Source organism: Hyperolius riggenbachi, chromosome 12 (assembly GCF_040937935.1).
Source record: "Hyperolius riggenbachi isolate aHypRig1 chromosome 12, aHypRig1.pri, whole genome shotgun sequence".
NCBI classification, from domain to species: Eukaryota; Metazoa; Chordata; class Amphibia; order Anura; family Hyperoliidae; genus Hyperolius; species Hyperolius riggenbachi.
Window position 1 is genome coordinate 157,080,213 of NC_090657.1, and position 23,073 is coordinate 157,103,285.

The 23,073-nt window shown below is 46.8% G+C and overlaps 1 protein-coding gene and 1 long non-coding RNA gene across 3 annotated transcripts in view; one reads left to right on the forward strand and one right to left on the reverse strand.

The window, feature by feature from the left end:
• Positions 1–203: 203 nt before the first annotated feature.
• Positions 204–22,587, forward strand: R3HDML (R3H domain containing like). The gene is made up of 6 exons (XM_068264355.1): positions 204–307; positions 4,975–5,239; positions 7,530–7,648; positions 9,724–9,856; positions 17,148–17,263; positions 19,242–22,587. Exons 2-6 carry the CDS (start codon positions 4,985–4,987, stop codon positions 19,372–19,374), a joined length of 756 nt encoding a protein of 251 aa, XP_068120456.1. The 5' UTR covers positions 204–307; positions 4,975–4,984; the 3' UTR covers positions 19,375–22,587.
• Positions 13,021–23,073, reverse strand: part of LOC137542444 (uncharacterized) — a 268,779-nt gene continuing 258,726 nt past the window's right edge. The window contains exon 6 of one of the 2 annotated variants that reach the window (XR_011025431.1): positions 13,021–13,454. This is a non-coding gene — a long non-coding RNA (uncharacterized lncRNA). The remainder of the gene's footprint in view (positions 13,455–23,073) is intronic. The other variant, XR_011025430.1, reaches the window with a different exon arrangement.

Sequence of the window (23,073 nt, forward strand, 5' to 3'; positions counted from 1 at the left end):
TACACACTGACTGCATCACCTCTCCACCTCCTTCCTCCAGCACAGTACACACTGACTGCATCACCTCTCCTCCTCCTTCCTCTAGATATCCAGCACAGTACACAATGACTGCATCACCTCTCCTCCTCCTTTGTCAAGACATTCCCTGAGCTGGGGAGGGGGGGAGGGAGCTGAGATGCAGCTCAGAGGCCAGCAGACACTTGCAGGATTTGCAGACTTGTCTCTTGTAGCTGCTGGATGAACAGGTTGTTCTGCAGAGGTCACTCTCTCATTCTGCTGCTCAGCTGTTCCTGACTCAGTCCCTCAGGTATGTGACTGCGATCCTGTGCCTAGGCTACGACGTGTGCGTCCCCTGGCTCCTCTAACAGGGAACTGTATCCTCACAGCCACCATTTCATTTCACAAGCTTTGTTTATTATTATCCATTTTTTTTATTCAACAAACTTAAATTTTCAGCATTGACTAGCATTTTATTCAGTTTTTGTTTTTGTAATTTTATTTTAATATTTGCAATTTTTAGCCTTGACTAGCATTCATATAATTTATTTTTTCACTCTATTTATTTTAATATTTATAGTTTTCAGCATCGACTAGCATTTTTATAAATTAATTTTAACTTTACTATGACTGTATATTTTTTAGCCCATATGGCACCGCATATGAATTATATTTTAACAGAAACTTTTAAATATTGAAAATACATTATTTCATGCTAATTTTTTGTGCTATAGTACTTTGTCTTTTTAAAGTAAAGCATTCAATATTTTACACCACGTAAGTGTGGAGTTATGGACGATAATGGATGATAATGAGAGCATTTTTGGATACTGAGCATACATAATGTCCCAGCTGTATAGTAACTATTATCCCTGATAGAATATTATATGCTATAATGTTTTGTTTGTGTAGATAAGTTATATCTCTATGGATGGATGGATTAATAAAATTGTAATAGACTATTTAACTAAGAACATACTTAGTGGTCACCGGTTAGCCCTTTTCATGTTGTACTTTATTTGTGTTTTGATTTTGCATTGTGCAATGAATAGCACCTTAGCATCATAGAGTACATTGGTTCTAAACCTTTTTTACCCTTTTTCCCTTCACTATTCAATTAACCAACAGGTGTCACTGTCCACAGTCATATAAAAGATGGCAGCAGTGGCAAATACTTTCCAAAACCAATTCATCAAGAAATCTTATGCTGTGCTTTCCATAATATAAGTGCAGCCATCATGTCTCCCATATAACAGGTGCAGCTATCATATCCCCCATATAACAGGCAGGGCTGTGGAGTCGGTACAAAAATCTTCCGACTCCAACTCCTCAGTTTATGAAATCGCGACTCCAACTCCGACTCCGGGTACCCAAAATGGCTCCGATTCCGACTCCTCGACTCCGACTCCTTAGTCTAATACTTAACAGGGATGTGGATTTTGTACAAAAATCAGCAGACTCCGACTCCTGACTCCGACTCCTCAGTTTACGAAATCAACGACTCCGACTCCAACTCCAAATCCGGGTCCCCAAAATTGCCCCGACTCCTCGACTCCGACTCCAACTCCGACTCCACAGCCCTGATAACAGGTGCAGCCATCATATCCCACATATAACAAGTGCAGGCATCATGTCACCCATATAACAGGTGCAGCCATCATTTCCCCCATATAACAAGTGCAGCCATCATATCCCCCATATAACAAGTGCAGCCATCATATCCCCATATGACAAGTGCAGGCATCATGTCTCCCATATAACAGGTGCAGCCATCATTTCCCCCATATAATAGGTGCAGCCATCATATCCATCATATAACAAGTGCAGCCTTCATATCCCCCATACAACAGGTGCAGCCATCATATCCCCCATACAACAGGTGCAGCCATCATATCCCCCATATAACAAGTGCAGGCATCATATCCCCCATATAACATGTGCAGGCATCATATCCCCCATATAACAAGTGCAGGCATCATGTCTCCCATATAACAAGTGCAGCCATCATATCCCCATATAACAAGTACAGGCATCATACCCCCCCCCATATAACAAGTGCAGCCATCATATCCCCCATATAACAAGTGCAGGCATCATGTCTCCCATATAACAGGTGCAGCCATCATATCCCCCATATAACATGTGCAGCCATCATATCTCCCATATAACAAGTACAGTAATCATATCCCCCATATAACAAGTGCAGCCTTCATATCCCCCATATAACAAGTGCAGCCACCATATCCCCATATAACAAGTGCAGCCATCATATCCCCCATACAACAGGTGCAGCCATCATATCCCCCATATAACAAGTGCAGACATCATGTCCCCCATATAACAAGCACAACCATCATGTCTCCCATATAACAGGTGCAGCCATTATTACCCCCATATAACAAGTGCAGCCATCATATCTCCCATATAATAAGTACAGTAATCATATCCCCCATATAACAAGTGCAGCCTTCATATCCCCCATATAACAAGTGCAGCCATCATATCCCCATATAACAAGTGCAGCCAGCATATCTCCCATACAACAGGTGCAGCCATCATATCCCCCATATAACAAGTGCAGCCATCATATCCCCCATATAACAAGTGCAGCCATCATATCTCCCATATAACAAGTACAGTAATCATACCCCCCATATAACAAGTCCAGCCTTCATATCCCCCATATAACAAGTGCAGCCACCATATCCCCATATAACAAGTGCAGCCATCATATCCCCCATACAACAGGTGCAGCAATCATATCCCATATATAACAAGTGCAGACATCATGTCCCCCATATAACAAGTGCAGACATCATGTCTCCCATATAACAACTGCAGCCAGCATATCCCCCATACAACAGGTGCAGCCATCATATCCCCCATATAACAAGTGCAGCCATCATAACCCCCATATAACAAGTGCAGACATCATGTCTCCCATATAACAAGTGCAGCCATCATGTCCCCATATAACAAGCACAACCATCATGTCTCCCATATAACAGGTGCAGCCATTATTACCCCCATATAACAAGTGCAGGCATCATATCCCCCATATAACATGTGCAGGCATCATATCCCCCATATAACAAGTGCAGGCATCATGTCTCCCATATAACAAGTGCAGCCATCATATCCCCATATAACAAGTGCAGGCATCATATCCCCCCATATAACAAGTGCAGCCATCATATCCCCCATATAACAAGTGCAGGCATCATGTCTCCCATATAACAGGTGCAGCCATCATATCCCCCATATAACAAGTGCAGCCATCATATCTCCCATATAACAAGTACAGTAATCATATCCCCCATATAACAAGTGCAGCCTTCATATCCCCCATATAACAAGTGCAGCCACCATATCCCCATATAACAAGTGCAGCCATCATATCCCCCATACAACAGGTGCAGCCATCATATCCCCCATATAACAAGTGCAGATATCATGTCCCCCATATAACAAGTGCAGACATCATGTCTCCCATATAACAAGTGCAGCCAGCATATCCCCCATACAACAGGTGCAGCCATCATATCCCCCATATAACAAGTGCAGCCATCATAACCCCCATATAACAAGTGCAGACATCATGTCTCCCATATAACAAGTGCAGCCATCATGTCCCCATATAACAAGCACAACCATCATGTCTCCCATATAACAGGTGCAGCCATTATTACCCCCATATAACAAGTGCAGCCATCATATCTCCCATATAATAAGTACAGTAATCATATCCCCCATATAACAAGTGCAGCCTTCATATCCCCCATATAACAAGTGCAGCCATCATATCCCCATATAACAAGTGCAGCCAGCATATCTCCCATACAACAGATGCAGCCATCATATCCCCCATATAACAAGTGCAGCCATCATATCTCCCATATAACAAGTACAGTAATCATATCCCCCATATAACAAGTGCAGCCTTCATATCCCCCATATAACAAGTGCAGCCACCATATCCCCATATAACAAGTGCAGCCATCATATCCCCCATACAACAGGTGCAGCCATCATATCCCCCATATAACAAGTGCAGCCATCATGTCCCCCATATAACAACTGCAGTCATCATGTCCCCCATATAACAAGTGCAGCCATCATATCCCCCATACAACAGGTGCAGCCATCATATCCCCCATACAACAGGTGCAGCCATCATATCCCCCATATAACAAGTGCAGCCATCATAACCCCCATATAACAAGTGCAGACATCATGTCTCCCATATAACAAGTGCAGCCATCATTTCCCCATATGACAAGTACAACCATCATGTCTCCCATATAACAAGTGCAGGCATCATATCCCCCATATAATAAGTACAGTAATCATATCCCCCATATAACAAGTGCAGCCATCTTGTCCCCCATATAACAAGTGCAGCCATCATGTCCCCTATATATCAAGTGCAGCCATCTTGTCCCCCATATAACAAGTGCAGCCATCATGTCCCCCATATATCAAGTGCAGCCATCTTGTCCCCCATATAACAAGTGCAGCCATCATGTCTCCCATACAACAAGTGCAGCGATCATTTCCCCATATAACAAGTGCAGCCATCACATTCTCCATATAACAAGTGCTGTGCAGCCATCATGTCCCCTTAAAACAAGTGCAGCCATCACATTCCCCATAAAACAAGTGCAGCCATCATGTCCCACTCTCCATATAACAAGTGCAGCCATCATGCCCCCCATATAAGAAGTGCAGCCAATCTGTGCCTCATAGAACAAGTGCAGCCATCATGTCCCACTCTCCATAGAACAAGTGCAGCCATCATGTCCCCCATATAACAAGTGCAGCCATTATGCCCTCCACTCATACAGCATCAGCATTGTAGAATGTATTGATCATGAGAGGTTGCTGGAGGTAAGCCTGACACATGGATAATAGTATAAGAAATAGAGACATATATGGAGGATGATTTCCTGGGATGATAGATGTCTTTTTCCCCAACAGCCTCCTAGAGATGACACTGCTACTCCGGCATCAATATGTTCCTGGCCTACTCCTGTGGATTATAAAGCTTTCCACCTCTTTGGCTACAGTTACTGACCTGCTTCACCCGTCCAACATCTCTGCTACTGACCTGATGCTCAGCCTGGGAATACCCAGAACCCGCAGGAAACGCTACATTTCCTCCAGAGACATGACTGCCCTGCTGGACTACCACAACCAAGTGCGATCCAAAGTCTTCCCGCCAGCCGCCAACATGGAATACATGGTGAGCTCGCACTATGCCAGTGACATGACTGTGTACTCTGTACAGTGCTGCAGGAGATTTCACTGCTTTTTAAATGCATAATAATAATAATATGGTAGGACACTACACTATGACTATGGTAGGATTAGATTGTGAGCTCCTCTCAGGAAAGTAGGTGACATGACTATGTACTCTGTAATGTGCTGCAGAAGATGTCAGTGCTATATAAATACATAATAATAATATGGTAGGGCATTACACTATGATTATGGTAGGATTAGATTGTGAGCTCCTCTGAGGACAGTCAGTGACATGACTATGTACTCTGTAATGTGCTGCAGAAGATGTCAGGGCCATATAAATACATAATAATAATATGATAGGACATTATACTATGACTGAGGTAGTATTGGATTGTAAGCTCCTCTGAGGACAGTCAGTGACATGACTATGTACTCTGTAAAGTGCTGCAGAAATTGTCAGTGCTATATAAATACATCCCACCTAATAAAACCTAAGTGTCTCTTTGCGTCCCATGTCCCTGTGTGTGTTTTTTTGCTCTGCGCATGTGCAGGGACGCAAAGACACTGACACACGGCTTTCAGGGGAGGATGGGGCCAGGAGGGGCGGGCATGTGTGTGCACATGGACATGGTGGACGTGTGCGCTCGGTGGGCACGTGTGCGGTGGGCGCATGCGCGCTAAAATGCGGCAGTGACAGACCTAGAGACCATTTTTAAACGGGCTTAGGTCACCTAGTAATAATAATAATAATAATATGGTAGGACATAAGACTATGACTATGGTAGGATTAGATTGTGAGCTCCTCTGAGGACAGTTAGACACATGACTATGTACTCTGTACAGTGCTGCAGAAGATGTCACTGCTATATGAATACATAATAATAATATGGTAGGATATTAGACTATGAGTGTGGTAGAATTAGATTGTGAACTCCTCTGAGGACAGTTAGACCCATGACTATGTATTCTGTAATGTGCTGCAGAAGATGTCACTGCTATATAAATACATAATAATAATATAGTAGGACATTAGACTATGACTATGGCAGGATTAGATTATGAGCTCCTCTGAGGAAAGTCAGTGGCATGACTATGTACTCTATAAAGTGCTGCAGAAGATGTCAGTGCTATATAAATACATAATAATAATATGGTAGGACATTACACTATGACTATGCTAGGATTAGATTGTGAGCCCCTCTGAGGACAGTCAGTGACATAACTATGTACTCTATAAAGTGCTGCAGAAGATGTCAGTGCTATATAAATACATAATAATAATGTGGTAGGACATTACACTATAACTACGGTAGGATTAGATTGTGAGCTCCTCTGAGCTGAAATAAAGAAAGATACTGAAAGAAAGGAAGAGTATCTGACTGGCCCATCCCCAAGGCGCCTACTATTTGCATTACATTTGCATACAATCCGTAATTATTGGCATCTGGTTGAGCGTTGCTGAGTAGAAGTATCACAATGCTGTGGGGGCATCTAGTGGTGATTATGAGCATTGCACATCTCCCTTCTCCAACACCATTGGCCAGGCTGCAGTTATAATTAAAGGGCACCTAAAGTGAGAGGTATATGGAGGCTGCCATATTTATTTTCTGTTAAACAATACCATTTACCTGGCAGCCCTGCCGATGTATTTGGCTGCAGAATTGTCAGCAGGACAGCCAGGTAACTTGTATTGCTGGAAAGGATTACATATTGCAGCCCATATCCCTCCTGCTTCTGTTGCCCTGTAAGGCTGTGTGTCGGAGCAGGTGGATAGGGCAGTGTACCCCATGCTCTGTTCCCGCTCTGGCTGCCTGCTGGAGGGTCACACTGTGTTTGGAGAGAGCGTGGCAGGTGCCGTGTGTTTTGTGTCATTGTTACGCTGGGGTTTCAGTATTATTGCATTATCTCGCATTGTCTTCCTCTTAGGGCTGATGCACACTTACAGTGCTTCTGAGACCTTTTTTAAATTGCTAGCGCTTCGAAAAGCACTTAGCTAATGTATTTGTATGGGACGGATCGCACCAGAGCGATGTGATTTTCTCCCAAACGAAAATGCAGGTCCATTTCTGAGGCAATTCAGCCTCAATGTTAAGTATAGGAAAGTGGAAAAAACGCTCTAAAAAACCACTGAACTGAGTGTTTTTCCAAGTTTTTTCTTTACAAAAGATGAGTGTAGAGAGTGTAGAAGAAAGATACAATAACTACACAAAATGTTTCAAAAATCACTAGGCATAAATAGAAAATCACTAGCCCTTTATAGATAACCACTCTCTGATTTCTTCCTGAAGGTGTGGGATGAACGTTTAGCCAAGTCTGCTGAATCCTGGGCTAATCAGTGCAAGTGGGACCACGGACCGAACCAGCTGATGCGTTACGTGGGGCAGAACCTCTCCATCCATTCTGGGCGGTAATTCTTTCCTCACACAATTATTACTCCACTCAAGAGATGTACAATTATCCCCCCCCCCCCCCCCCCCCCATGTGAATTGTCTGCCCTCAAGCCTCCCCGACCCCAACACCTGCATAATGCATACAACTCTAACTGACTCAGGGAAACATACACACTACCAAACATCTGTTTTCAAATTAGAACCTCCAGATCAATTGTCAGATGGGTCGGTATCTAGAGCAGGAGGTCAGGAATGGTTGTGCAGGTTGGGTCGGTATCTAGAGCAGGAGGTCAGGAGTGGTTGTGCAGGTTGGGTCGGTATCTAGAGCAGGAAGTCAGGAATGGTTGTGCAGGTTGGGTCGGTATCTAGAGCAGGAGGTTAGGAGTGGTTGTGCAGGTTGGGTTGGTATCTAGAGCAGGAGGTCAGCAATGGTTGTGCAGGTTGGGTCGGTATCTAGAGCAGGAGGTCAGGAATTGTTGTGCAGGTTGGGCTGGTATCTAGAGCAGGAAGTCAGGAGTGGTTGTGCAGGTTGGGTCGGTATCTAGAGCAGGAGGTCAGGAATGGTTGTGCAGGTTGGGTCGGTATCTAGAGCAGGAGGTCAGGAACGGTTGTGCAGGTTGAGTTGGTATCTAGAGCAGGAGGTCAGGAGTGGTTGTGCAGGTTGGGTTGGTATCTAGAGCAGGAGGTCAGCAATGGTTGTGCAGGTTGGGTCGGTATCTAGAGCAGGAGGTCAGGAATTGTTGTGCAGGTTGGGTTGATATCTAGAGCAGGAAGTCAGGAGTGGTTGTGCAGGTTGGGTCGGTATCTAGAGCAGGAGATCAGGAATGGTTGTGCAGGTTGGGTTGGTATTTAGAGCAGGAGGTCAGGAATGGTTGTGCAGGTTGGGTCGGTATCTAGAGCAGGAGGTCAGGAATGGTTGTGCAGGTTGGGTCGGTATCTAGAGCAGGTCAGGAATGGTTGTGCAGGTTGGGTTGGTATTTAGAGCAGGTCAGGAATGGTTGTGCAGGTTGGGTTGGTATTTAGAGCAGGAGGTCAGGAGTGGTTGTGCAAGTTGGGTCGGTATCTAGAGCAGGAGGTCAGGAATGGTTGTGCAGGTTGGGTCGGTATCTAGAGCAGGAGGTCAGGAATGGTTGTGCAGGTTGAGTTGGTATCTAGAGCAGGAGATCAGGAATGGTTGTGCAGGTTGGTTCGGTATCTAGAGCAGGAGGTCAGGAATGGTTGTGCAGGTTGGGTCGGTATTTAGAGCAGGAGATCAGGAATGGTTGTGCAGGTTGGGTCGGTATCTAGAGCAGGAGGTCAGGAATGGTTGTGCAGGTTGGGTCAGTATCTAGAGCAGGAGGTCAGGAATGGTTGTGCAGGTTGGGTCGGTATTTAGAGCAGGAGATCAGGAATGGTTGTGCAGGTTGGGTCGGTATTGATCCATAGATCCCTCACTCCACAGGCTGGGACTGCAGTACATTGATCCATAGATCCCTCACACCACAGGCTGGGACAGCAGTGCGTTGATCCATAGATCCCTCACACCACAGGCTGGGACTGCAGTGCGTTGATCCATAGATCCCTCACACCACGTGCTTGGACTGCAGTACATTGATCCATAGATCCCTCACACCTCAGGCTGGGACTGCAGTGCGTTGATCCATAGATCCCTCACACCACAGGCTGGGACTCCAGTGCAGTGATCCATAGATCCCTCACACCTCAGGCTGGGACTGCAGTGCATTGATGCATAGATCCCTCACACCACAGGCTGGGACTGCAGTGTGTTGATCCATAGATCCCTCACACCTAAGGCTGAGACTGCAGTGCGTTGATCCATAGATCCCTCACACCTAAGGCTGAGACTGCAGTGCGTTGATCCATAGATCCCTCACACCTAAGGCTGGGACTGCAGTGCGTTGATCCATAGATCCCTCACACCTCAGGCTGGGACTGCAGTGCGTTGATCCATAGATCCCTCACACCACATGCTTGGACTGCAGTACATTGATCCATAGATCCCTCACTCCACAGGCTGGGACTGCAGTGTGCTGTATATGATGTTATACTGAACTGGTAGCTGGAGAATAACCATAGTGATCTTGTCTTACAGATATCGATCGATTGTGGATCTAGTGAAGTCATGGTATGATGAGAGACAACAGTACTCCTTCCCCCACCCCCGGGAGTGCAATCCCAGCTGCCCCAGCAAATGTAGCGGCTCTGTGTGCAGCCATTATACACAGGTACAGCACCACCCAGTAGCTTAAAATAGACTGCTGCTCACTCTGTTTAAAGTGCTTTGCAAGGTTTTTGTTTTTTAAGTATTGTAAATATTTTAGATACATGTAATATATCGTGCATCTTTTTTCAGTTTGCAAAACCTTCTGACTTTCCTATGGTAGAATCATAGCAGAGCAAGCATGATAGTTCCCCTTTGTTTACTCTTCTAGGAGTCAGGTCTCATTTCCGCTAGAGCCTAGAGGTGATTTGCAGCATATCGCAGCATGTAAAGTCAGAGGTAGAATTGCTGCTTATTGAGATCAATAGACTGCTTCCGATTCACATGCGGAGAAAAAAAATAGAGCCGCATTTTTTCAGATGCCTCAGATACAGATGCTGGCAAGTGGAGGCGGGGCCTGAAAATAATACATGTCCTCTCTGCTTGAGTCATCCGATCTCAGGTTCAGACACACATACTTACCTCTGGAGAGGACGACTCTGGATCCTCCTTCCCATGCCGTCCTCCGACGCTGCCCGGGACCCTCCAGCTGATCGCGCTCCTCTTCCTCTATCCCATGCTGGTGCTATAGCACCTCCCAGCAGCTCCAGAGCTTCCTAAGAGCTCCCTCCCCAGAAGTACTATTAGCAGCAGCCAGCCCAGTAAGAGAGTGTAATTCACCGCTCCGCTCGCCTCCAGTGCCGCAGCTTCCTCTTCCCCTCTGTCATCAGCCACTGCTGTGTATTTGTCTGTCCCATGAAGCGTGGGGCAGCCCAGCAGATGGAGGAGAGAGAGAGGACTAGCAGCAACCAGTGAGAGAGTCACTCACCTCTCCGCTCACCTCTAGCGCTGCAGCTTCCTCTTCCCCTCCCTCATCAGCCACCACTGTGTATCTATATCTGAGAGAGTCACTCACCTCTCTGCTCACCTCTAGTGCTGCAGCTTTCTCTTCCCCTCCCTCATCAGCCGCAGCTGTGTATCTGTCTGTTCCATGAAGTGTGGGGCAGCCCAGCAGATGGAGGAGAGAGGACTAGCAGCACTCAGTGAGAGAGTCACTCACCACCTCTCCACTCACCTCCAGCACCGCAGCTTCCTCTTCCTCTCCATCATCAGCCGGCACTGTGTATCTGTCTGTTCCATGACGTGTGGGGCAGCCCAGCAGACGGAGGAGAGAGGACTAGCAACAGCCAGTGAGAGAGTCACTCACCTCTCCACTCACCTCCAGCACCGCAGCTTCCTCTTCCCCTCCCTCATCAGCCCCTACTCTATGGAACTCACTTCCACAATCAGTAGGAGAGGCTTCTTCTCTGGACAGCTTTAAAAAAAGGCTAAAAACTCACCTCTTTTTCCTAGCCTTTGAGACTGCATAATGCAGGGTCACAGCGCTTTGAGTCCCCAGGGAGAAAAGCGCTATAAAAATATTATTGTTATTGTTATCTGTATCTGAGAGAGTCACTCACCTCTCCGCTCACCTCCAGCACTGCAGCTTCCTCTTCCCCTCCCTCATCAGCCGGTGTAATGTCTGATTGCGCTGCCCGGAAGCTCCCTTCCACACTGAGTAGCACGCATGCCCAGTGTGAAGTTAACCACCCTAGCGGTATGGACGAGCTCAGCTCGTCCATTACCGCCAGAGGGTGCCGCTCAGGCCCTGCTGGGCCGATTTTGATCAAATAAAGAGCAGCACACGCAGCCGGCACTTTGCCAGCCGCGTGTGCTGCCCGATCGCCGCCGCTCTGCGGCGATCCGCCGCGAGCAGCGGCGAAAGAGGGTCCCCCCAGCCGCCTGAGCCCTGCGCAGCCGGAACAAATAGTTCCGGCCAGCGCTAAGGGCTGGATCGGAGGCGGCAGACGTCAGGACGTCGGCTGACGTCCATGACGTCACTCCGCTTGTCGCCATGGCGACGTAGTAAACAAAACACGGAAGGCCGCTCATTGCGGCCTTCCGTGTTACTTTTGGCCGCCGGAGGCGATCAGAAGAACGCCTCCGGAGCGCCATCTAGTGGGCTTTCATGCAGCCAACTTTCAGTTGGCTGCATGAAATAGTTTTTTTTTAATTTAAAAAAAACCCTCATGCAGCTGCCCTGGCGATCTTAATAGAACGCCAGGGTGGTTAATGATGCTGCTGGAGGTAAAATAGTAAATATCTTCACTTCCACACCTCTTACACTCACCAAATTTTCAGGGTAGGGAGGGGACCCCCGAACTAATTCTATACCAAATTGCAGCCCCCAAGACCATCTGGTTCTGGAGATAGATTACAGAAACCTATCTCGGGAACCAGCGGGTCTCGGGGGCTGCAATTTGGCATAGAGGTCGTTCTGGGGGTTCCCTCCCTACCCTGAAAATTTGGGGAGTGTAAGAGGTGTGGAATCGGAGGTATTGATTATTTTACCTCCAGCAGCATCATTCAATAGGAACTGTGGCCGCACAGTCTCCTACTGCGCATGCGGGGCAGCGCAAATCCACAGGCAGCGTAATCAGACACAACACCGGCACTGTGTATCTGTCTCTGCAGCCGGTGTCTCCTATCATGTGACTTGCTGGCAACGTGCTGGTGAGTCAGGTGAGAGACCCCGGCTGATGACAGAGTGGAAGAGGAAGCATCAGCGCTGGAGGTGAACAGAGAGGTAAATGACTGGCGGTGATGTTGGGGGGGGGGGGGGGGGGGGGGGTTTCAACTGTCCACCTATTCTACAAGGGCAGCACTTTACAGAGTACATATTCATGTCATGTCCTGTGCTCAGAGGCGCTCACAATCTAATCTCTGCTATATGTATAGTAAAGAGGATATTATTTTTTTATCAGAAGAGGGGGCTTCATTGAAAGTTTTGCTGTTGATGTCCACTGACTGTGAAATACACCGCATGTACATTTGGCCCAGCCCATGACCCGTCATTACCACACCCACTTTCCAGTGCATGGACACACCCATTTGTTGCCACAAGTTGTTAGCTACCCAACCAGTGGATCCAGCACCCTGCACCACCCCTTCTTGGGGACACTTGAAGTCAACGGCACTGTGTGGGTTTTGTCCCTGTGGTGTGAACAGTCTCGTAGCAGGGCAGCAGTAGAGGCAAGAATAACCCTTTAATGTCTGCAGCAGCTGTCAGTTCTCAGCCTCATGTCTCTGTGAGGGGGCCGCACATTATGAAGACATGACAGTCCCTCTTATCCATGGAGACGTAAGCCCAGCCAGAGAGGGAGGCTTTTTTCTCAGCAATGTATAAACCTTACAAGGAATCAGAAGGCATTTACTCTGGCAGGGAACGTAAATCATCTCACAGGAACGCAGCTGGAGAAAGAAAGAAAGCCAATATTATTTCTGAGTTGTCAGAAGAGTTCCAGGCGGTGATAGCGTAAGAGTGGGGGAAAATAAACCATTACAGCACGATGTTTGGCGAGTGCGGGGAACATGAGCTCAGGCAGCGCAGTCGCTGACGCACGCCGATTGGACGCACGCGTTGGAAAGCCTCTCAGCTTAGACACATCTCTGTCCTTGTTTGTGTTGGCTGCAGTCCTGGTCCAGCTGGATCTTCTGCCTCCAGCCTTGATTAATGTCCGCCGTTCCTCGCCATCGCTTTTCCTGGTAGTCTCGCCGTTTCCATGAATATCGCTCTCAGCGGCCTGTTTAACATCAGCAGAGATCAGATGTGTTTAGTTTGGGTTTCTGGATAGAGCTGAGTCCAACAATAGCACTGCTATAAAAGTACACGTATCTGCTAATTGCAACACCAGGACAAAGCGGAGAGGGGGACTTCTTATGCTAATGTGACTTATGCTTAAAGCTGTACATTTCCTATTGGCTAAACATGTGCAGAAATATCATCCAACCACAGATCCCAGCCACAGCTCTGTGCCCCCATGAGCCCTTCTCTCCAGCTGTGCAGCACAGCCTGGGCAGAGCCCCGCCCCCAGCCTGCTCATTGGACAGCACAGGGATGAACTATCATCCTATAGACAGGCTAAAGGCTGAAGTTGGGCCAACCCCGTTGTGACATAAACTGGTCGCCATTTAACTTGTGTGGGCGGAGTTCAGACTGCCAAAAGGGGGAGGGGGGGGGCTGCAGTGAGGCAGGAAGCTGTCAGTAGCAACTAATCTGAAGTGAAAATAAACTTATGATATAATAAATTGTGTGTGTAGTACAGCTAAGGAATAGAATATAAGTAGCAAAGAACAGCATTTCATATCATTTCCAATACAGGTACAGTTAAAAACATCATTTATTATCTATGCAAAAGAGCTCCTCTGAGCTCTCCGACCCAACTTGGCTCAGAGAGCAGTGCTATTTTCTGAAGCACTTGTACATCAAAGAAACCGTGAGAAATAGCTTCAGATAAGTTTTTACTGCGGAGAAGTTCAAAGGGTCATTAGCTCTGCTCTGTTTCCCAACTGTATTCAAAATACAGTTTGTAGTTTGTAAACTGCAAATACTAGAGAATGATGCAGTGTTATATAAAAACAGCTATATAACTGAAAATAAAAATATGAGACTCTTTTCTTTGCTACTATTGGTCTAAGAATTATCCGTACTACACAACCAATTCATTATATCATAAGTTTATTTTCACTTCAGTGTCACTTTAATGTACAGCTTTGTGTAATATGTTGACACTTTATAAATGAGACTTACTAATGGCAATAGTTATTCCTCATCCTTGCATAAATAGATTATTGAGACTGTTTTATACAATGAACTAGTCATTTAGCCCACCCGTTAGATAACAGGCGCTATGACATCAGGACACGCGGCCGTGCTCCCCGCCGCGCACTGCCACACTCCCCGCCGCATGCCCGCCCGGCTGCGCTCTCCACTGTGCTCCCCAACGGCCGCGCTCCCCGCCGCGCACTGCCACACTCCCCGCCGCATGGCCGCCCGGCTGCGCTCTCCGCTGTGCTTCCCAACGGCCGCGCTCCCAGCCGCGCACTGCCACACTCCCCGCCGCGTGCCCGCCCGGCTGCGCTCTCCGCTGTGCTCCCCAACGGCCGCGCTCCCCGCCGCGCACTGCCACACTCCCCGCCGCGTGCCCGGCCGGCTGCGCTCTCCGCTGTGCTCCCCAATGGCCGTGCTTCCCGCCGCGCACTGCCACACTCCCCGCCGCGTGCCCACCCGGCTGCGCTCTCCGCTGTGCTCCCCAACAGCCGCGCTCCCTGCCGCGCACTGCCACACTCCCCGCCGCGTGCCCGCCTGGCTGCGCTCTCCGCTGTGCTCCCCAATGGCCGTGCTCCCCGCCGCGCACTGCCACACTCCCCGCCGCGTGCCCACCCGGCTGCGCTCTCCGCTGTGCTCCCCAACAGCCGCGCTCCCTGCCGCGCACTGCCACACTCCCCGCCGCGTGCCCGCCTGGCTGCGCTCTCCGCTGTGCTCCCCAACGGCCGCGCTCCCCGCCGCGCACTGCCACACTCCCCGCCGCGTGCCCACCCGGCTGCGCTCTCCGCTGTGCTCCCCAACAGCCGCGCTCCCTGCCGCGCACTGCCACACTCCCCGCCGCGTGCCCGCCTGGCTGCGCTCTCCGCTGTGCTCCCCAACGGCCGCGCTCCCCGCCGCGCACTGCCACACTCCCCGCCGCGTGCCCGCCCGGCTACGCTCTCCGCTGTGCTCCCCAACGGCCGCCTGTTCCCTCTGTCCCTATCCTCCTCCTGTCGGCTGCACATGTGCAGTAGCGCAAAACCACGGACACACAGCCAGGAGGAGGATGACGCAGGGACAGTAGGGGATTATTATAGAGGATATAATATGCGCTAGAATTAAAGTGACTGAGGATAAAATAACTTTGAATTTTATTGAAAAGTTTTTGATAGAAGGTTTAGTATGTAATGTTTTGTATAATGTTTCAGCTCTTTAGACTTTTTACAACAACTAAACTTTCTTCTACAACACAAACTATCATTTTTATAAATAAACATCTTGGTTCTATTTTTACCACTATGTTTACCAGTTTTTGTCTTTCACATTTCATGCCTGCGCTGGCCACCTTCTGGTGCTTTCTACTCTAAAAATGATTTTTTACTTCACAGAATTATGTAGTCACTGTAGCATTTTAATGATTATTTTTTTTTTTTTATACACATTGTATATGGTATAAGCCTTGAAGAAGGGTCGTTTTAACACGAAACACGCTGGCATTGTCACCTAACCTATACACATTGTATATGGTATAAGCCTTGAAGAAGGGTCGTTTTAACACGAAACACGCTGGCATTGTCACCTAACCTATACACATTGTATATGGTATAAGCCTTGAAGAAGGGTCGTTTTAACACGAAACACACTGGCATTGTCACCTAACAAAAATACAAAAGGGTTGATTCACTATAGCAAATAGCGAGTGTTACCTCCTGTAACGCTCGCTATCTCCTTTTGCTCTCCTTACTGCATGCTTAGCGTGCCTTATCAGAGTTAGCGTGCCTTGGCAGAGTTAGCGTGCCTTATCAGAGTACACCTGCCTTATCAGAGTAGCATAGCGAGCACTACGAACATATGCCTGCTAATTGGCAATGACGAGAGCTCCACTCATCCTGCCCTGAGCCCCTGTGGGTCCAATCATATCCCCACACTTTGGCCCAATAGGCTGCCTGTCACTTGACAGGAAGCCTATTGGGCCAATCAAAGTGCGGGGATGTCCTTTAAAGTGATTGGACCCACAGGGGCTCAGGGCAGGATGAGTGGAGCTCTCGTCATTGCCAATTAGCAGGCCTAAGTTTGTAGCGCTCGCTATGCTACTCTGATAAGGCACATTAACTCTGATAAGGCATGCTAACTCTGATGAGGCACATTAACTCTGATAAGGCACGCTAAGCGTGCAGTAAGGGGAGCCAAAGGAGAAAGTGAGTGTTACAGACAGCCAGGTAAGCTCGCTATTTGTTATAGTGAATCAACCCCAAAGTCATCCATTATTGCAAGCTTCTGGTGGGCTTAGTTTGCCTAATTATCGCTATTGAATGGATAGATTTGTCATCATTGGAGATTATTCTTGGGAAGTTTTACAATTTTGATTATTCGAGATAACTAAAAACAATTTTTGCTTTCCGGGATCCTTTTCCCCTTTCTTGGTTTTATATCCTTGTAATATTTTGATGTGACTATTGGTATAGTTAGCAGAACACCATTAAGTATATATTATTTATTAATCTCCCAACATTTCTAATATTAAGCTACATGCTAGACGGTTTCTGAGTCAAGGTGACGGGTGTACAGCGGCCCCCAACCCCCTCCATGTATAAGCAGTCGTTCCACCACTGAGATTTCATGCATGGACAGATTGACACACAGTATTCTCTCTGGATATGGATAACGGCCTGGTCATTCTCTCTTGCAGATGGTGTGGGCATCGTCCAATAAGATAGGTTGTGCCACCAACACCTGCCACAATATCAACGTGTGGGGAAGTACATGGAGGCAGGCCGTGCTGCTCGTTTGCAATTACTCCATAAAGTAAGTTTGGTTTCTGATCATCGCCAGTGAGGGGAGGGGGGTGGGGTGGACCTGGATTGCCATTGTTGTACATCAATCATTGGGAATTTAGGGTAATCTCCAGCCAAACTGCACAGTGTCAGCTAGGATCACATGGAGGGGGGGGGGGGGGGGGGTCATGTCCATAAAGTGTTATAAAAGTAATATACCAGCCATGCTTACCATTGTACGGCTACTGGAGGAACTGGAGGTGCTGTTTGTGGAGCTGGAGGTACTGTTTGTGGAGCTGTAGGTACTGTTTGAGGGATATTGTTTGAGGAACTGGAGATATTGTGTGAGGAGCTGGAGGTACTTTTTGAGGAGCTGGAGGTACTGTTTTTGGAGCTGGAGGTACTGTCTGAGGAGCTGGAGGTGCTGTTTGAGGAACTGGATGTACGGTTTGAGGAGATTGAGGTATTGTTTGAGGAACTGGAGGTACTGTTTGTGGAGCTGGAGGTACTGTTTGTGGAGCTGGCGGTAATGTTTGAGGAGCTTTAGGTACTATGTGAGGAGCTGGAGGTACTGTTTGTGAAGCTGGAGATACTGTCTGAGAAGCTGGAGGTACTGTCTGAGGAGCTGGAGGTGCTGTTTGTGGAGCTGGAGGTGCTGTTTGTGGAGCTGGAGGGCTGTTTGAGGAGCTGGAGATACTGTCTGAGGAGCTGGAGGTAATGATTCTGGAGCTGGAAGTACTGCTTGAGGAGCTGGGGGTACTGTTTGTGGAGTTGGAGGTGCTGTTTGTGGAGCTAGAGGTACTGTTTGATGAGTTGGAAGTGCTATTTGAAGAGCTAGAGATATTGTTTGAGTAGCTGAAAGTGCTGTTTGTGGAGCTGAAGGTACTGTTTGTGGAGCTGGAGATAATGTTTGAGGAGCTGGAGGTACTGTGTGAGGTGCTGGAGGTACTATTTGTGGAGCTGGAGGTGCTGTTTGTGGAGCTGGAGGTAATATTTGAGGAGCTGGAGGTAATATTTGAGGAGCTGGAGTTACTGGTTGAGGAGCTGGAGGTACTGTTTGTGAAGCTGGAGATACTGTCTGAGGAGCTGGAGGTGCTGTTTGTGAAGCTGGATGAACTGTTTGAGGAGATGGAGGAACTGTTTCTGGAGCTGGAGGTACTACTTGAAAAGCTGGAGGTACTGTTTGAGGAGTTTCACTTTTGGTTGCTGACAGAAGGCATTCCACACTATAAACACAATAAACATCAAATATACTATTAAAACCATCTGGTTGAAACTGGTCTGTTACAATCTAGTTTAAACACCTCAAGCAGGCACAGGTTCAATGATTGCTGGATTCTCTTTGAAGAATGCGGTGTGGTCTGCGCCATGTTCTTCTGACATCTTTACAGGCCACCTGAAGGGGCGAGTCAGCTGACAGCCAAGGTTACTGCGCCCATAAAGTGCGGCTGCGAGACATCCTCGTTTAGGAATTAGCAGCAGTAATTGTTGTCACCCTTAGGAGTCTGGGAACCTCTGAGCTAAACAGGAAGATGATAGTACAACTAGAGACAAAGCTGGTGCCTCCTTAATAAATCTTTGCTGGTTTATAGAAAACTAACTTCCCAATAAATGTTTGTGCAGAACAGGCGGCAAAGACGTACTTGCCTTTGAGCAGGCTTTGTGTTGATGAAGGGACCCTGTGTGGTCACAAAACATTGACTGTTTGGATTGTTTCCTAATTCACCTATATACTGTAGATTTATTAAGGAGGTGCCAGCTTTATCTCTAGTTAAACGGGGTCATCACTCCCCTCGTAAGCTGAAGACGATCATCCAAGTGTGAGAATGAGACATTTCTGATCACTACAAGGAACTGATAGTGACGTAGTTCTGTGTACCAAAAGGCAAACTTGTCTCTCCCACAAAGGGACACAGACAGCAATAAAAACACTGAAAGTTTGGGCTATAGTTACAATCTGGTGGTTTTCATTGTATGTTACAATTAACAGACCTGTTTTTGTTTTTTAGGGGTAACTGGATAGGAGAAGCTCCTTATAAACTGGGGAGACCTTGTTCAGCGTGTCCGCCAAGCTATGGAGGTGTCTGCAGCAATAATTTGTGCTTCTCTGGAGTGAAGTCCAACAAACTCAGCTGGTTTTAGCTGCAGAAATTCAAAAAAACAGCGGAAGCCAGGATGTTGGTTGTGTTACAGACTGGTGCACTGAGGCTTTTCTCATCAGTTGCTTTTTGTGTACAATCAGTAAACTGTCATGAAACTGGTGTCAAAAGCCCATACGTGTTTGCCCTGTAGGTATGGGCGTAACATCACATGGGCCCACAGGAACAATGTCCACTCGCTACTGATCTCCGTCTGGAATATCTGCAGGTTCCACGCACAGCCCACGCACTGTTCACGTCAGCTGTGTCTGATGGCCAACGATCTGACAACGTATGCTAATAATGCTGACCTTCTTACCATTGCTGGCCAGTTCCATACTGTGTCTTTGTCAATGGTGGCGGCAGCTGTACGCGTGTGCAAGAGGCAGTCTCTCTGAGTTCTAAGCTCCCCATAACCCTGGGCCCTATAGAAGCTGCCTGGGCCTACAATGCCTATGCTTAGACCCTTGCATGTTTCTGTTGAGTGCCATCCAAGACAACCTATCTTCATGTTATGGCCTCATCTACTACCACTATGCAAGCAAACATGAGAGAGGGGTGTGTCTTGTGTAGTTTCTTAGCCAATCAGGCTGCTCCTCAAATATAATTGGTCCAGGACATACTCTGTCCAAGTACATAATACGAATAATCCTGTTTAGATCTTTTGCACTTGACACAACATGAAAGCTGTCTTCGCATAGAGCTTATTTCTGTATGTTTGGGGTGAGCAGGATTGACTACTGGTGACAGATACTGCTTGGGGACTCCACACAAGGAGAAATTTCAGCAGATACGTAATCAGTTTTCTGAATAATTCCCAGAGGCACAGCTATTTCTAGATCATATGATAGAGCCACACTTCTCAGGATACTGGGGATTCCATGCCTTGGGGGGCATTTAGTACTTTCCCTCCCAAATGTGTGACAAGTAGTCCTCATGGAGAGGGCCTTCATAATGGCCACATGTGTGGGCAATGGCCAGCCAGTGGTTGAGTCCAAAGACCTGTGTCAGCATATTCTGTCACCAGTGACCTCTTCTCTGCTCTTTGCTGCCCTCTTGTGGCCATGTTGTATATATTGTGTGTATTTGAACTATTATGGTTTGAATTCTGGTCAGGGATGTTCATTCATGACTGCGTTCCTCCATAAACAAAGCTGTGAATTCTCTATTTTTTTTAAATTGATCATTTAAAGCACTTAAGCGTGTAAATAATTTTTGGGTGATTTTTGTTTTCCTGCAGTGATCGCTTTACTCCATTCATTATTTTATAAACAATATGTTTCTGTTTGTTAAGGTATGTTTTGTGCCTACAGAGCAAATGACTTTTTTGTACATTTATGTGATGTAAATAGAAAATCCCGTTCACATTATTACTTTGCTCTCCAGAAGTTCTGTGAGTGATGATTCGTGTCTCGACTTTTACCAAGTGTTTGTGTTTCACCCTTGTGTATTACTCAACAATATAAATTCCATTCATGAAAGGCCAATAAATCAGTGAGGGCCAGTCCATCCTTCCTGGCCAACCAGTGAGGGGCCTTCATCCTGACCAATCAGTGAGGGGCACTCTATCCTGACCAATCAGTGAGGGGGCCTCCATCCTGGCCAATCAATGATGGGCCCTCTATCCTGGACAATCAGTGATGAGCCCTCCATCCTGGCCAATCAGTGATGGGCCCTCCATCCTAGCCAATCAGTGAAGGGCCCTCCATTCTTCCTGACCGATTAGTGAGGGGCCTTCCATCCTGGCCAATCAGTGAGGGGCCCTCCTGTCACAGATTCGCCTGCGCCTCCACCGCACAAAATCGAGCACATAAAGCATGATTCGGAGTATCCATTTAAGTTTTAGCCTGTTTTTATTTTTTTAAAAACAACGTTTCCTCCAGCCCAGACATCTGCTCTGGGGAAAATGGTTGCTTGTTTATTCTTCCTAGAGATAGAGGGCAATCAACCCTAAAGCAGATCCACCTCACATTCCTTGTTTCTATTTCATAGGGACACTTATAGCTAAGTCAGAAAAACAGAACGTTCATAAAACCATAAATGCCAAAGAGACAGTGAAAGAGACATTTACCGGGCCTGTCCTTCGGAAGTCCAGAGCCAGTGTCCCCTAATTTAACTTTGACATATATAATGTCACATGATGCCATCATTTGAAGAATATTTTGGAACTGCTTGGGCGCAGTCATTCACGATTTACAGTGTGTAATGTGACAAGGTCAACACACCTTTTGAAAGGTTAATGATTCAGATAGCTGGTTCACGGCCTGAGATTCCCTAGACAGGGAAAGTGGTAAAACAAGCATGATTGATATCTACAGGTTCAGTGCAGGATGACAGAGTGTAAGATGTTCGTTTTTATATCATATGTCAGATATCCACAGAGTTATGGCATAACTGGAGAAAATGCCAAACTCTCTCCCTAAGACAAGGGGCCGGACTCAGCCTGAGGTCAGATTGCTGGAGGTGGGCGAATCATCTCTGATTACCATCTCCACCCTCTAGCAGAGAAAGGGTTAAATGGCTGGACACAGGCTGTCAAGGGGAATCCCTGCCAGTATCCATAGTTCACCAAGGATGTGGCTGTTCATCATTGGATTATTACCCACAGAACTTTATATCTTCTGTTTGGACTTATCAACGCACAGGACATGGTAATTTGATAAACAATGCAGACATTATACTCAGTTATTTTCACTTTTATTCCCTTTATTTTTACTATCTTCCTTTTTATTTTTACTATCTCAATCTGTTAATTTGCTGTATTCAGTCTATGCATTATTTTCCTATAAAATAAATGAATAAAAAAATCGTTTGTCTAACTGCTTGTTCTGAAATCTCTGCAAAGAGTTCCTCATCTCCTAAGGGAAATGTTACCATAACTGATTTAATTGATATTGTTATTTTTCTGTTTCTAGAAATAATGTTGACTTAAAGCGGACCCAAACCAAACATTTTTTTTTATAAAAATATTTAGTTGCAGCACTCTGACACATACAAAGATAAAACTCCTCCAAGCCTATGAGCATTTCAGTGCATGCTTTTCACCCTTCTCTTTTCATAACTAGGGTTATACAGGCGGCAGCCATTAGCAATTCCTCCTTTGCCGGACACCACCTAATCCACCAGTCTGCCGGATTCTGTCCCGGCAATTTGAAAGGAAGGGGTTCCTCCAATAAATGTAAAATATTTTATATTTGTCATCATGCAACTGAAAAAAGGCTGCTATTTATTATTATAAATTAGAAAATAGATTATATTTCTGAAATCTTGTATTTTTAATTTGGGTCCACTTTAACCCTTTTTCCTACAGGATTAGCTAGAGTTAGATTTGCATATTCGCACGCTAAAATGCGAATTGGTGGCAGCGACCTGATCTCTATATGAGATCACAGATTGTATCGATTCTACGTACAATCAAAATTGTACTGTGTTTGGACTCACCAATCAATCCAAAAGGTTATTTTGCCCGCAGTGCTGAATGCCTTCAGGATTCCCACAGTGTCTGAGGCTGAATGGTAAACTGCGGCAAAGGGAATAGGAAGTGGAGAGTGACATCACTCCTCCCTCCAGGCCAATCAGTGAGGGACCATTCTTCTATGGAATCCCCTATGGCAGGGGTCTCAAACTCGTGGCCCGCGGGCCATTTGCGGCCCTCGATACAATATTTTGTGGCCCTCGCCGGCAAAAGCTTCCTTATAGTTTG

What these genes read in the sequence shown, in the direction of transcription:
- R3HDML (XM_068264355.1), top strand. Translation starts at nt 4,985, where the DNA reads ATGACACTGCTACTCCGGCATCAATATGTTCCTGGCCTACTCCTGTGG. An exon ending in CCGCCAACATGGAATACATG is followed by an intron (nt 5,240 to 7,529) that starts GTGAGCTCGCAC and finishes TTCTTCCTGAAG; the next exon opens with GTGTGGGATGAACGTTTAGC. An exon ending in GTTTGCAATTACTCCATAAA is followed by an intron (nt 17,264 to 19,241) that starts GTAAGTTTGGTT and finishes TTTGTTTTTTAG; the next exon opens with GGGTAACTGGATAGGAGAAG.